Genomic DNA, 12,496 nt, shown 5'->3' with positions numbered 1-12,496 from the left:
GCAGTCGTCAGGGTGAGAGACAAGTGCTGCCTACCGAAGAATGTCGACTGATCGAAGCAACACATTTTTGACGTTCGCTGATGTGGAGTGATGAGTTTCAGTGCGTGTATACCGTGCGAGTCGATGGTACGGTGCGGTGTACGATGAGTTCGCAGTGTTTCGCCCATCGTGGAAGTTGCGTCTAGTGAGCTTAGAGAAACGGACTCGTACACTCTCACACACACCATTCGATTCGAAGCCCCACCACCCCACACAGGGTTGGGAACACAGTGCACAGTTTAACAGTTGGTGTATATCTTCCAAAAGGACAACGAAACGCGCCAGCAAAATGTATTGCCTTTGCCGATCGTCGAAAACCATCACCGTGCGGATCGTGCTGTTGGACGAGACGGATTTTCTACACGAACTGCAGGTAGGTTTGGATGGTTCCGTTCGGCGTTGTTGGGTGCTTGGGTTTTCATTAATTTCTTCACAAATCTCCCCGAGTATCTCCCCCCATCCTCCCCACTCGGTAGCTCTTGGATTGGTAATCTTCCAACCCGGTGCCGGAAGTCAGATAATTCTTAGTAATACCTCGGAACGATGCCAGAGAGGCGAAAGAAAGCTAGCCAGCAACGGCGTATAGTATGCTAAAGCAATCCCACCCAACCCGGCCGTAAGACGAATGGAAAATTGAATGGAAATTGAGCTCGTTAACAATCGGCACCTGTGCCGTGCCGGTTGCTGCACTGTCCACCGGTACCGCCGGTCCATCATTCCCTCAGCTGCTTGGCAGCAGCCTTGAGCGCAAAAGTCACCGGGAGACATTGGCTTTGGTGCGCTCTGCGGATCCCCAGCGCTGCCCGTAATCGGCCGTGCGCCATCTTTGTTGTTCCGCAACCGCGTACGCCCGCGGGAGGTGGCGCACCTGCGGCCCACCGGATCAGATGAAATTTATTCGAATTGAAAATCAAATTTATTCAATTCCATACAATAGTTATATTATCGCCTCATTGTTCTAGCCTCAAGACGGTGGCCAGCCACCTTCCACGGGGCGCTCGGTATTCGCTGGGGGATTTGTTCCTGCGGTGGGTTTGGTGCGCTGCGTGGTTCGGTCGTAATTTTTGCTAGTCTCCTCGGGCGGGAATGTGTCGTTTCTGCATTTATGGCTTCGGTTTGGAATTTTTCCGTTCCACCGGACGGTGGAATGAATAATCCGACACTACCAGCGCTGACCAGCACGGTAAGGCCGGTGTAGTACGGAATCTTGAATTCAATTGTAGAGCGCTATCCAGTTGATCGACCGGTACGATAAGCGTCGCATGGCGTCGGGCTTACGCGTCGCAGAATATTAAAGGAATCTACTTGGAAGTCGGTGAGTTTTGGCCCTTTTCATGTTGTTGCATATTGAAAAAATGTTCCATTATTCCGTTAAAATAATCCAAAGTTTTAAATGGAATTAGCTAACTTAGACAGATGTGTTTTTGGGCAGATGAGAATTTGGTAATAAACCGTAGAAATGCCATGATCTTTGTCCAGTTTTTACACACCAATTATACACTTTTATAACAATGCACTTACATCTGTAGTGCTTGAGGTTTTACTTCTCCTGCACCAATATCCGTTTACACACAGCACAAGGGTAAAACTCATTATTTCGTTTATTGTACATTTTTATCACCCAGCACAACCCAACGAAGCGAAATGCCAATTAAAATCAAATCGTTTCAACCCCGTCTTAAGCCCAGGACCGTACGCTGCTCCGAGTCCGAGTCCGAGTCCTTGACACAACAGCGACGCTTCCTTCGGTGGTATCATTTCACTTCGATAAGCCACTGCACAGGCAGCGATGTGCAATGCACAATTGCAAAAAATAAAACTGTCCCCTAAGTCCGTGTGCACTCCGGGCTCCGATTTCGATTGGGAAACTCCCGCTTCGAACAAGGCAAGGCAATGGACGAGAGAGTAGGTGGGGTGCAAATTATGTGCCTTAAATTCTGACCCTGGAAATGGATTCGTTAACGAGCGATTCCGTGTCCCCGTGCCGGATGGTACCGGGGCCGGGTGTTGTTTTACCCAGGACTTTGTCTACTTTATTGTTTGTATCCTGAAGGCACTGGTTAGCGAGCAGGCAAACGATGGTGGGTGCGAACATTGCAACGGCGATTGTAAAGTGCGCGTACGCAGGAGTGTTTTCCAATGTAAGGAAGCTCGTTTCAGCGCAAAGGGAAATGAACGAGAATGCTAATTGTAAATCGTAACGTTGTACAGGTCGTTATCTTCGGTGTATCATTTAAGCATGAAATTAAACCTAGCTTGCGTCGCGGGGAAGCATGGCCATTATCTTTTTTTTTCGGTCGAGCTTTATATGAGCTTCAACCAGCAGATAACTGGAAAGCTATAAAACTTCCACTATTGATGTTGAAATCGGTTTGTGCAAAGCGGGAGTCTGTCAAAAGTTATGTTGCTCAAAACCTACTCAATCCAATCAGCCCGTAAAAAGGGTACGTTCCAGATAATAAACCACAGCAGACACACGGATGCTGGTTCCCCCCCTTTTCGACCATTCTCGACATCCTTTGCCAAACAGACGGACGGAGGATAATCGTTTCACACCTACCGGATGGTGCAAGAACACTATTTACTGATTCATTAGTCCATCTGGAAAACGAAACAGCTTTCGGTGCCTGAACCTACAGTGTGTGTGTGTGTTCCTTTGCTTTTGTGTTCTTATTTATGTTTTGGGGGTCCAGCAGAACCCACCCTGCGTGCTTCACCCAGCCACAGTCGAATGGCAGCATGGCAACCTTGCAACAATTATAGACCTATTTCCTTTTTGGTATGATACGAACTGAAACTTTTACCGAAACAATCCGTAACCCATAGGCCCGCATCATGGGCCGGCATCGGTTGTATGTCTTTAAGATGAATGGTCCCAGTAGGGTAGGGGAAGAGAACCATAGCAGTGTTTGTTCTCGCTCATGCAAAGTAAGCTGGCGTTTGCTTCCGAAAAATGGTGGTAAGGGAATGAATTATGAAGACCTTTGCTGCTCCAATAATTCACGAGTTTTATGGAGTTTGCCATAGTTAATGTTTGGTGTCGTTCGGTGCGATGAAAGCTTGGTTCGATTTCACGGTCCAAATGCGCCGGATGATCTTGCGACTGTAAACCGTAAAGTTGATGGGTGCTGGTTCTTATCACGTAGATGAACGCAGATTAAGCGAAGGCAACGTTAAACCACTGTCGTAGTAATCGTAGTATTTTAGCTTAAATTTACTCATATTCTATTCATTAATCTAGATGGAGATTATACGGAACATAACAACCTCATAAAACAGCAACAAAAAATCGCTTAATCGGATCTGCTCGCAATAGGAAGAATGCTTTGCTTGAATACAGCGACCATGTACGGAAGGTGGGCAAGCTCTTTCCACAATACCATCATAAAGTAACGATGCTTTGAGCGTAGTGTTCCAGTTTATTCTTGGTTAAGTCGGCAAGTCGCCAAACGCCACTAATTAACTGCTGGATTATGGGTTTGGCATGTTATTTACCACCGGTAGAACTAAGAGCACAGCACCCCTTTTCCGAAACGCGTGTGATGGGGAAGCGAAACTTGAACCGTATGGCTACAGTAACGGTGGGATATATCGGCAAGCGGTACTCAGTATTTTCCCGAAAAGAAAAACAATACGAAGATCTCGTAGTAGTAGCTCGGGAAATGGGTCAACTCTCAAAGAATGACAATGGCTTAGTTGGTGGCTGGTTTACAGTATCTTCCCATGTCGGTGAAGGTTATGAGCTAGAAATGGGAAGCAATATAGGGCAACAGCAATATGATGCGATCAAAATAAGTTGGATGCGAAATAGAACGATGTCTAGATAAGGAACACAAAACAATATGTGAAACGCTGCAGTGAATTGGAGGATAAAGGTACAGTGGATATTAAAAACGTCAGTATGTACCAAGTGGGCTCAACATTTTTTTAACCTGCCTGGGAAGTTCTTTGTCAAATATATTTCATGGACTGCCTCTTAACTAGAGAGTTGCGTTTGTTAATAAAATTCACAAAAGGATTTATGTGTCAGACTTCAGTGGTACTCTTTATTGAAGAATTATTGGCGTAAAATGTAAGCACCAGCACAAATGGTTTGATGAAACTAATTGCTTGCTTAAGTCTGTAGGACTTTTTTTGTCTTGGTCTGTAACAAGAGTCCTGTCTTAGGATCATCAACACCTTCACTCCATCCCAGTTTTGGAATACTGTCGCTCTTCTGTCCATTCCAGACGACCATAAAAGATTTTTCCAGTGAGTTGTCTGGTGCCATTCTAATGACGTCCCATTGATAACCCATTGGAGCCTGTTTCACGAATCTAGTATGTACTGCGATAGTAAGATCATCGTACAACTCGTATAAATATTCTTATTATTAATTTCTCAAAACTTCAGAGATGAAATTAGGATACTTTAATCGTAATTATCCAAACCGATCAACTCATTAGTTGAAGATATGTATTCCATTTTGCAGATACAGTAACTGACAATTTTGACAACTAGTCTTGTGGGGTTAGAGTTCTCGAAGGACTTGCTGAAGGACTGCATATGAGTTGGAAGAAATATAACCATTTTATAAAGTATATCTTTGTCTATGTAAGGATTGCTAGCTCCATCGATCCTTCTAAGTCCAGCGCTTTACACACACTCGGTTCCTCTGACGCCCATAGCATGTAACGCTACATCGATTTCAAAAAGAATCCCCTCTGGATCTAGTTAACCATTACGCCTGATACGCTAGGTATAGAAGATGCTTTTCAAACCGGTATATTGTTTGCACTTGCAGCCAGCCAGGAAGGTTCCAGTTTCCAATCACATACACTTTCTACGATATAATTAACTAACACACGTGCGTGAGTGTGCACTATTCGCTTTAAAAGTGAGAGGACTTCGCAGGCCCCCCCACCCTCCCGGCCTGTATGACTTTTATGGTAGGTAGTATGTGTGCACGGCTAGGTAACTGCATTCCGCACCACTGCACAGCAGCCGAAGTACCATACGCTTGGTTGGATGGTTCCAGCCGGCACAAAGAAATCGTAATCGCTTTTGGGGTGAAAACAGCCCCCTTGTAGTGAAGACTCTCCACCAACACGCGAACCACCCCGTTCCGTCCCCAGTACCGCGATCATACCGGTCCGGTTTTTCACGACGAATCGAAAACACTCCTCGATCCAATTAGCTTGATCGTTATCGGTAAGGAAAGATCGGTACCGAGGGCGGATTTTCACAGATATGCAATGGGTTAATGTTGCATCGCATTTGATTTTCCCTTTTTTGTGCGAGCGTTTTTTTACTCACCCGTCGCAAATAGGGTGATGCTATTGGAGCGGAATCGGATCGCGGATATAAATCAATTTTCCACTTGTTTCCAACTCCCGAACGGGGTTTCGCAGGCAAAAGAAGGTGGGTTACCACCACGCACCCTTGTTACCGCTTGCATCTATCATCGGTACCGAGGGCCAGATTCACCCCCAAAAAGTTAATTATGCACGTACCGGGCTCAAACGACTTCAAACGTGGGCAATGTTCAAGTGCCTTCAGCGCCATTTGGAAATTATCGCCGTTCCCGATGAACCGTTTTATAGGCTCCATTGGGCTGTTTGTTCTCGAGTGGCTTGTTGCAGCTTTAAGCATCGAGCTTTTATTATGCACTTCACCCAATCGGAACACCCCCAAGGGGGGGGTGAGTGCCCTCTTTGGTGCAGATAAATAGTTCGATTTTCAATAATTGCATCCGAAACGCATTCCGCTTATCGGTCGCACAGGAACAATATGCGAGTGAAATGATGGGGGAGGAAGGGGGAAGGGCAGAAAAAGGAGAGATGGAAATGAACGGGTAAACATTATTTTAAAAAATCATTACCTCGTTTATAATGCAAATTTAATTTTTGATCTCAAAGGGTGGGGTGCACTAAATTGCATTGCTGTTGTGGGTTGGGGGGGAGGAGGCAAAATGGTTGTGGTCACCGTGGTCGCCGTTATTTGGGTGTTGGATGCTGCGGTTGATTTTATTTGATGAGCTGACCGGGCTTTTGATGGGAATGATGGTTTGTGGTGCAAATAATTAAATCATATTTGCTGTGGTATCGGGCAATTGTGCGCTGTTCGAACGTTTGAGCATTATTAAGCGTTTTAATAGCACCCCCCGCCCCTCCCCCTCCCCCTTCCTCCCTCTGCCTGCCCCTGTTAAATGGAGTGTGACGGACGTTTTATGTGCTTGGTTATAGGAGGTAACAACCGAACTGCTCTATTGGTCTGTTTAGCAAAATGAAACCATAAGCGCGGAACTCAAAGTAGCTTCACCACCGCGCGGGTGTCATTGGAAACGGTGATCAGACAACGAGACCGCTCCAAATCGCGCTAGCAGTCGTCCGGCAAGGAATTTGAATATTTTATCGTGCCCTCCTGTCGACCTTCACTCATCAATCAGTGGCGCGGGTCCGTGAGCTTGCGTTCTAAGGCAGCATCTTATACAGCGGAATAAGTCATCCGTGAGTGGCAGGATGGCGCGGGGTACGTTAACCCGTTGTCGATTGCTTTGGAACTGGTGTGCGTCCAGCAGTGTTTTGGGTTTCGCTGTTCGCTACTCCCTCTCTTCTATTACCATTCTCCTTTCGATCTTTCGAACCGCCTGCCTGCCGGTGGAAGGTCGAGAAGCATCACCTTCTCCCGCCAACACTGCCCAGTTGTACGCCCGCGACTGCCGGACGATTGCCGATGCTCGCAATGCTTCACCTTCACCCCCGGATTTGTTTAAGCTCGAAATCGAACTTGTTCCTCTGCCGAAAGTGTTCCAAAGGTAATCGATTCTTCTTTCCGGAACGTTGAGAAAAAAAGATGCCAACGGGGCGATAGTGGAGTAGAGCGCACAAAGAACCGGTGACCATCAGTAGGTAGCTGGTGCTGCCAGTGGACGAGAAGCAAAAGTAAACGATATTGAAGTATAAAGTTAAATAAAGCTACCTTTACTATTTCTTGCATCGAACTTGCTAGGAACGGCGAAACCGAATGCCTTCGGGGGATGGTGAAAAACTAAAAAGTTCATCAGCGAGATAGAGCTGAATGTTTGGCCGATAGTATTGAAGTTTATAGTCAGCGCTTGTCGGCCGGCAGGGCCCATCCACCAAACAAGGGTTTCAGCGTCAACACAATAGCCGATAATCAGTACCAAATTGCAAATTTTTTATCTAGCTTCATGCAAGGTCTTTCGCGTACTATCCACGTCACTTCGAACAAATAGGTTACAATGTGAAAATAAAAACACAACCGCACACACACAAACACTAGGTAATCTTTTTTTTTAAATCACGCAAAAAAATTTCCTATCAATCATACAACACAACAGAGCACAACAAAACCGGGCAACAAAATCCCCATTTTATTGACACTCCATTCCCATCGGCCTCCATTCTTCCGAAAACTCATCTTTTAAAAGCGTTTGCTTTATTTTCTTTTAACCGCCATAAAACTACCCATTTGCCGGGTGTGCTTATTTGCGTACATTTAGATAAATGCCGTCCACCCTCTGTGTCAGGGTCGGTTTTTGTGTTTGCGTTTTCTGACTTGCACTTTTCCTTTGCGTGCTTTTATACTACCACACCAGGATTTTTTTTTCACCTGGGGGGCTCCTTCTCTGGATTGAATTTTAAGGTTTTTGTTTTTGTTTCTGTTGGTTTGTTTTGTTTTGTTTTTTTATTGCTTTTATAGCACACAAAAGCGTTTTTCATTCCTTTAATCGTATCTAATCGCGTGTTTGCCCATAATAGTGAAGGTGAATCTCACTTTCATGAGAATCGGTGACGCTTTTAAGGGGACGCGTTTGTGGACGTTTGTGGACTGTGTGAAAAAAAAATTTACATTAATTCTATATGTTCATCTGTGGTCGGTCGCTCACACTTTACGAAGGAATGTTTTTCTGTTTCATGCTAATGTTCGGTAGAATTTTTGGCAGCTAATTTGCTGGAAATAGTGAAATCTTTATAGCGCCCTCAGCATTCTTCTGCCACGTTTGAGGGACCAAAAGTCTAATGAGCATCTTACTCACAAACGCTGCTTAAAGGGATCATAAGCTTCATTAGCTTAAGATTAACTCTCTGGCACTCTGGTTCTGATCGATGGTTTGATGAGCTTCTTTTATAAAAGAGATTTAAAAAAACAAATGTTGTTTATGATATTAGCCTGTGTCGAAGTCTGGATTGACATAAGCTGATTTTTTAAGATTCCATTCCGAGTCTTGTACGATCTACGTTGCCAAGAAAGTGAACAGAACTTAGACAAGTACATCTATAAGATATTCATAAAAAACACAAATTTTAAACGACGGTACAGAAAAAAAAACTTGAATGAATTGCTTGCTTAAATCCTATGTTTATTAAGCATTCAGAAAAAATGCTGAAAAGACCTGTTTGGTGATCGTTCGCCAACTGATCTGAACCTTAGCTCAATTTTTCGAAGTGCTATGTACAAGTCGCATCTTTTGAGCGATTGGTTGCTGGCAGGATGCGATTGATCTTGTCAAACAGTTTCACAAAACAAGGTCCATCTACTTCGTCACTATTTGAACAATTGGTTCAACATTCGGGGCACCGCAGCAATCACTTTGTCTTCGATCCTTATATTTAAGTTCTGCTGCAGTTTACAGTGATGTCTACTATCGCGACATTCTCTGATGGCCTTTCTTAAGATAGGAGAGTGCATAAAACATGTATGATAGATCTATGAAGAGATTTTAGTTTATAAAACTTCTACGGTTCGGTGTGACAAAGCATGCAGCTTGAACAAAGCCTTGAATCTAATTGCTTTCCTGTTTTGGTATTGGTCGTTACAAATTAAATAATAACGTGCTCTAATGTTGGCGTGAGATAACTACAAAACATAAATCAGCGCTGGGTTCTCCTCTAGGTGGCGGCCCAGTCTTACGAATTTCTGAACCATCTCTTCATTTATTTATTTCAGGATTCATGAATTTTGGATAATTAAGCACTACGCTAACCCCAAGCGGTCTTTAGGTCCTTGAAGATAGTAGCTCCATCTCTACTTTCTGCTTGAGAATATACCGCACAGTAGAGATGTTTAAATGAGCAAACACATTGATTAAAATATAAGGAGGATCCTTAAGTATAACAACATAATATTTATGTAGATTTCTGCCCGCTTCGGGTGTATGGGAGAAATTATGCCCATCATAAAGTTTCAATTTGCTATCTCCCAGTGAGGCTATTTCGAGATAAAAGTATATTCTGTGTTAGTCTCCCGATTGCCAGTTCCCGCATCTGCCTTTCTTCCCATGCTGCATTTGAACCTGACTGCCAGCACCTTTTTTTTAAACGCTTTCGACTTAGAAACAATTTATCAAATATGCATATGCTACGATGTACGATGCATTTATAAATGATCAGTTTGTTTTAGAAAGCTATTAAAATATTCAGCACGACGAAACTTCTGCATGCACATAGAGAAAATTAAAAAAAACAGCAACAGGTTCTGCTACAGACCGCGGTGTGTGCCATTCTGCGCGATATGCTTTTCAATTTCAACTAATTAAATTATGTGAATAAGAATTTGATTCAATTGCACCAGCGCACCCGGCCACGAACCGGCCCAGCAAACGTCAACGAGAAGAAGATGACAAAAAAATGCATTTAAAAACGCTCCAACAGTCGAATGCAGGCGCAATCGAAGCAAGCCAGCACACCCCGGGTTCGGTACAGCTATAAAAGCCAATAAAAAGGAAAGGCACAAACAAAAGTTTACCATCCGGCCACCTCAATCAAGTTGGCCGTAGTCGAATGCATGGGACGGAGGGGGGTTACCCAGCGCATAGGTCAAGCTCGTTATGTGTTTTGCACGCCGTGGCTTCATGTTATGGTTTGCAACTTTTATCGTTATTTTTATTTCCTCCGGTTTCCGTCCAACGGTGCTGCACGTTGCAATTGCCACCAGCCTGTGCCGCGTGTGTCGCCCTGACACACCGAAAAACCGAGCCACGTTGTGTGTGTGTGCGCGCGCACTATGCCATGTCCTGTCAGTTGCATCTGCATCTGCACGTTGGCATCCCACATCCGACATCGTGCGGCCAGATTCCGCAACAACGCTCAAAAGTTCAAAGTGAAGTCTGTGACGCTATGGCACTGACGGGGATGTGAGTGTTTTAACCACTCCCATCCCTGCCCTACGGTTGCCGTGCCCGGTACGGAGTTGTCTGGTTCTGCATCTTGCTGCTCGCATGATGAGTGCCTCGGATGTGGTCTTGGGAAGCTGGCCAAAAAATGGCCTTGGGTCAGGCTGGACGAATGTTTTCCCGGTCGAGCAGGAATGTCCCCGACCATTCGCTGCACTTACCATGCCCATGGCTGGCATACCCATCCCAGTATCGGAATGATGTTTTATCCGTGTATCCCCTCGCTCCATCTCCACCACCTGCATGCCGAGGTTACCCGACCGGTTGGTGTGAAGACAGTCCGGCGACTCTTGTGAACCCTTGTTACGGCCATTGCCTCAGTCGCCACGGGTTCACGGGTTTTGATGCTGGGAAGATACTTTGGCCGAGATTGCAATCTCTGCCCGGCGTTTTGCGGCGTATCGGCGCCAGCAGTTGCGAACCTCCGCAATCTCGATGCAGTGGAACCATTCTGCTGAGTAGAAAAAAGAAAAGCCGGGCATAAGAACACAATGCTAATTCATTGTTGCCATAGGTTTTTCCCTATCTGTTCCGAGCCCAACCACTCTCACAGCCAAGCAAAATAAAACCATCAACACTCAGCACACTTGTGCTCTGCTTGCCTTTACTACCTTTGGCCCCCGGTTCGTATGCAGCTCTTGTTCCATATTCATGGTTGATAACGTGCCTCTGCTTTGGCTGCCAGAGAGTGTGTGTGTATGTTAGAGTGGGCGTTTCTTTTTACTTCATCTTGTTTTTTTTTTTTTCATTTCATTAAATTTGTTTCCCCCAACCCATAGGGAGAAAACCCATCCGCTGGGAAGTAGCCGGGCTGAAACAATAGGAGCAGGCAAGATAAAGCCTAATGATTATTTAATTTCTTCCTCTGTTTATTGACTCGGGGCACTCGTTCGGGGCTCCTTATGCTACGACGAACGAAGCCGCCCGTTTGAGCATATGGGAGAAGTTACGAAGTTAAGTGTGGAAAGCGTTTTCCAACCCCGGGTACTCCGAGAATGTATTGAATATAAATAATTTATCAAAACTTACCCGTGCGTGAAAAGTGCCGATGATGGAATATTTACGACTCGGTAAGCATCCGATCCAATTATTTCCGACCGCTCATCCTGTTCGTGGCTGAAGGATACCCGGCCCGATGTGCAGTATGCTAAAACGTTGCATATTTACTTTTCTGCTGATCAGTATCGCTTATTGTATCATTGTGCTAAGCAAGTGGTTCGGTTTGCTTAGGAAAGAATTATTATCCATACTGTGGGCGGCAGGTTTCTTTCATGGTGCAGGGTGATTTGAGAGCGAGAGCTAATCAACTGTATGAAGAAAGATTTATGCATACTTCTAAGAACTGTAATGAGGTTCGTATCTAGGCAGAGATATCGACCAAGACTGCTGATTAATCAGTTATCATTTTATAGCTTTGAAATGTTGAAAAGTTCGTTCTACACTTCTGCTCGACGTAACAACCAGCTGCCTAAGCTTTACATGTTGGACATAGTATTATTAGGTGCGAGTTTGGGCGTTCGGCAAAATTTAATATCTTTTTAATTATTTAGAAACTTCATCATACAAGATAAAGAAACTACATTTTACTTTCAATATGTTGTTGTTGAAATGATCAATAATTTTGGATCCAATCCTGACTCCTGAATCATATACAATTAGGTGAGGATCTTAATCCGGACTCCTGATCCAAACAATCCTAGATTTAACACGTTCCCACGCGAACCAATGAAGTGTTTTGCGGACCTAAAATTTCTCAATCACAATGTGCAAAAGGATCAAATTTATGGATATATCGAAAAAAGGATGTATGGAAAATTTTGCATTTATTGCTCGAGGGTAAAGATAGTGTTCTATATGAAAAATGTACTCATAATGGTCTAAAGCACTATGATATTAAAAACAGAAAACTTCCATGAGATGATCATCAAAGCAAGTCTTCGGAAAAAACACAACCGCAATATGTACCAGAGAAAATCAACATTTTCATGTTCTCGACAAAAATACTAATTTAATTAAATCTTCTTGAGTTGTCCAGAGTGTATCGTGCGAAGAAAGGAATAAATTTATTTTATTATGATGAAATACATTACTTGTCTTTAGCAGTTTGAAATTTAATATTTTGTTGTACATTTCTATTACACAATGAGACTATTGATTCCCTATCAATAATACAAATGAATACTGTAAACTAAGTGGACAAGAGCATCACCCATATTTGGGTGACGCAGTCGGAAATATTCCGCGTCACCCAATTTTGGGTGACATGAAACGGAACGTGTT

At 44.1% G+C, this 12,496-nt stretch overlaps 1 protein-coding gene across 1 annotated transcript in view; it reads left to right on the top strand.

Annotated features, from left to right (window-relative positions):
- The first annotated feature begins 328 nt into the window (after positions 1–328).
- Positions 329–12,496, top strand: part of LOC128718875 (homeobox protein 5) — a 55,395-nt gene continuing 43,227 nt past the window's right edge. The window contains exon 1 of the mRNA XM_053812491.1: positions 329–412. Within this exon, the coding sequence (XP_053668466.1) occupies positions 329–412 (84 nt within the window). The remainder of the gene's footprint in view (positions 413–12,496) is intronic.

Source organism: Anopheles marshallii, chromosome 2, assembly GCF_943734725.1.
Source record: "Anopheles marshallii chromosome 2, idAnoMarsDA_429_01, whole genome shotgun sequence".
NCBI lineage: Eukaryota > Metazoa > Arthropoda > Insecta > Diptera > Culicidae > Anopheles > Anopheles marshallii.
Note: the sequence above shows the minus strand (reverse complement) of the source record. Positions and strands in the feature narration are given on the sequence as shown.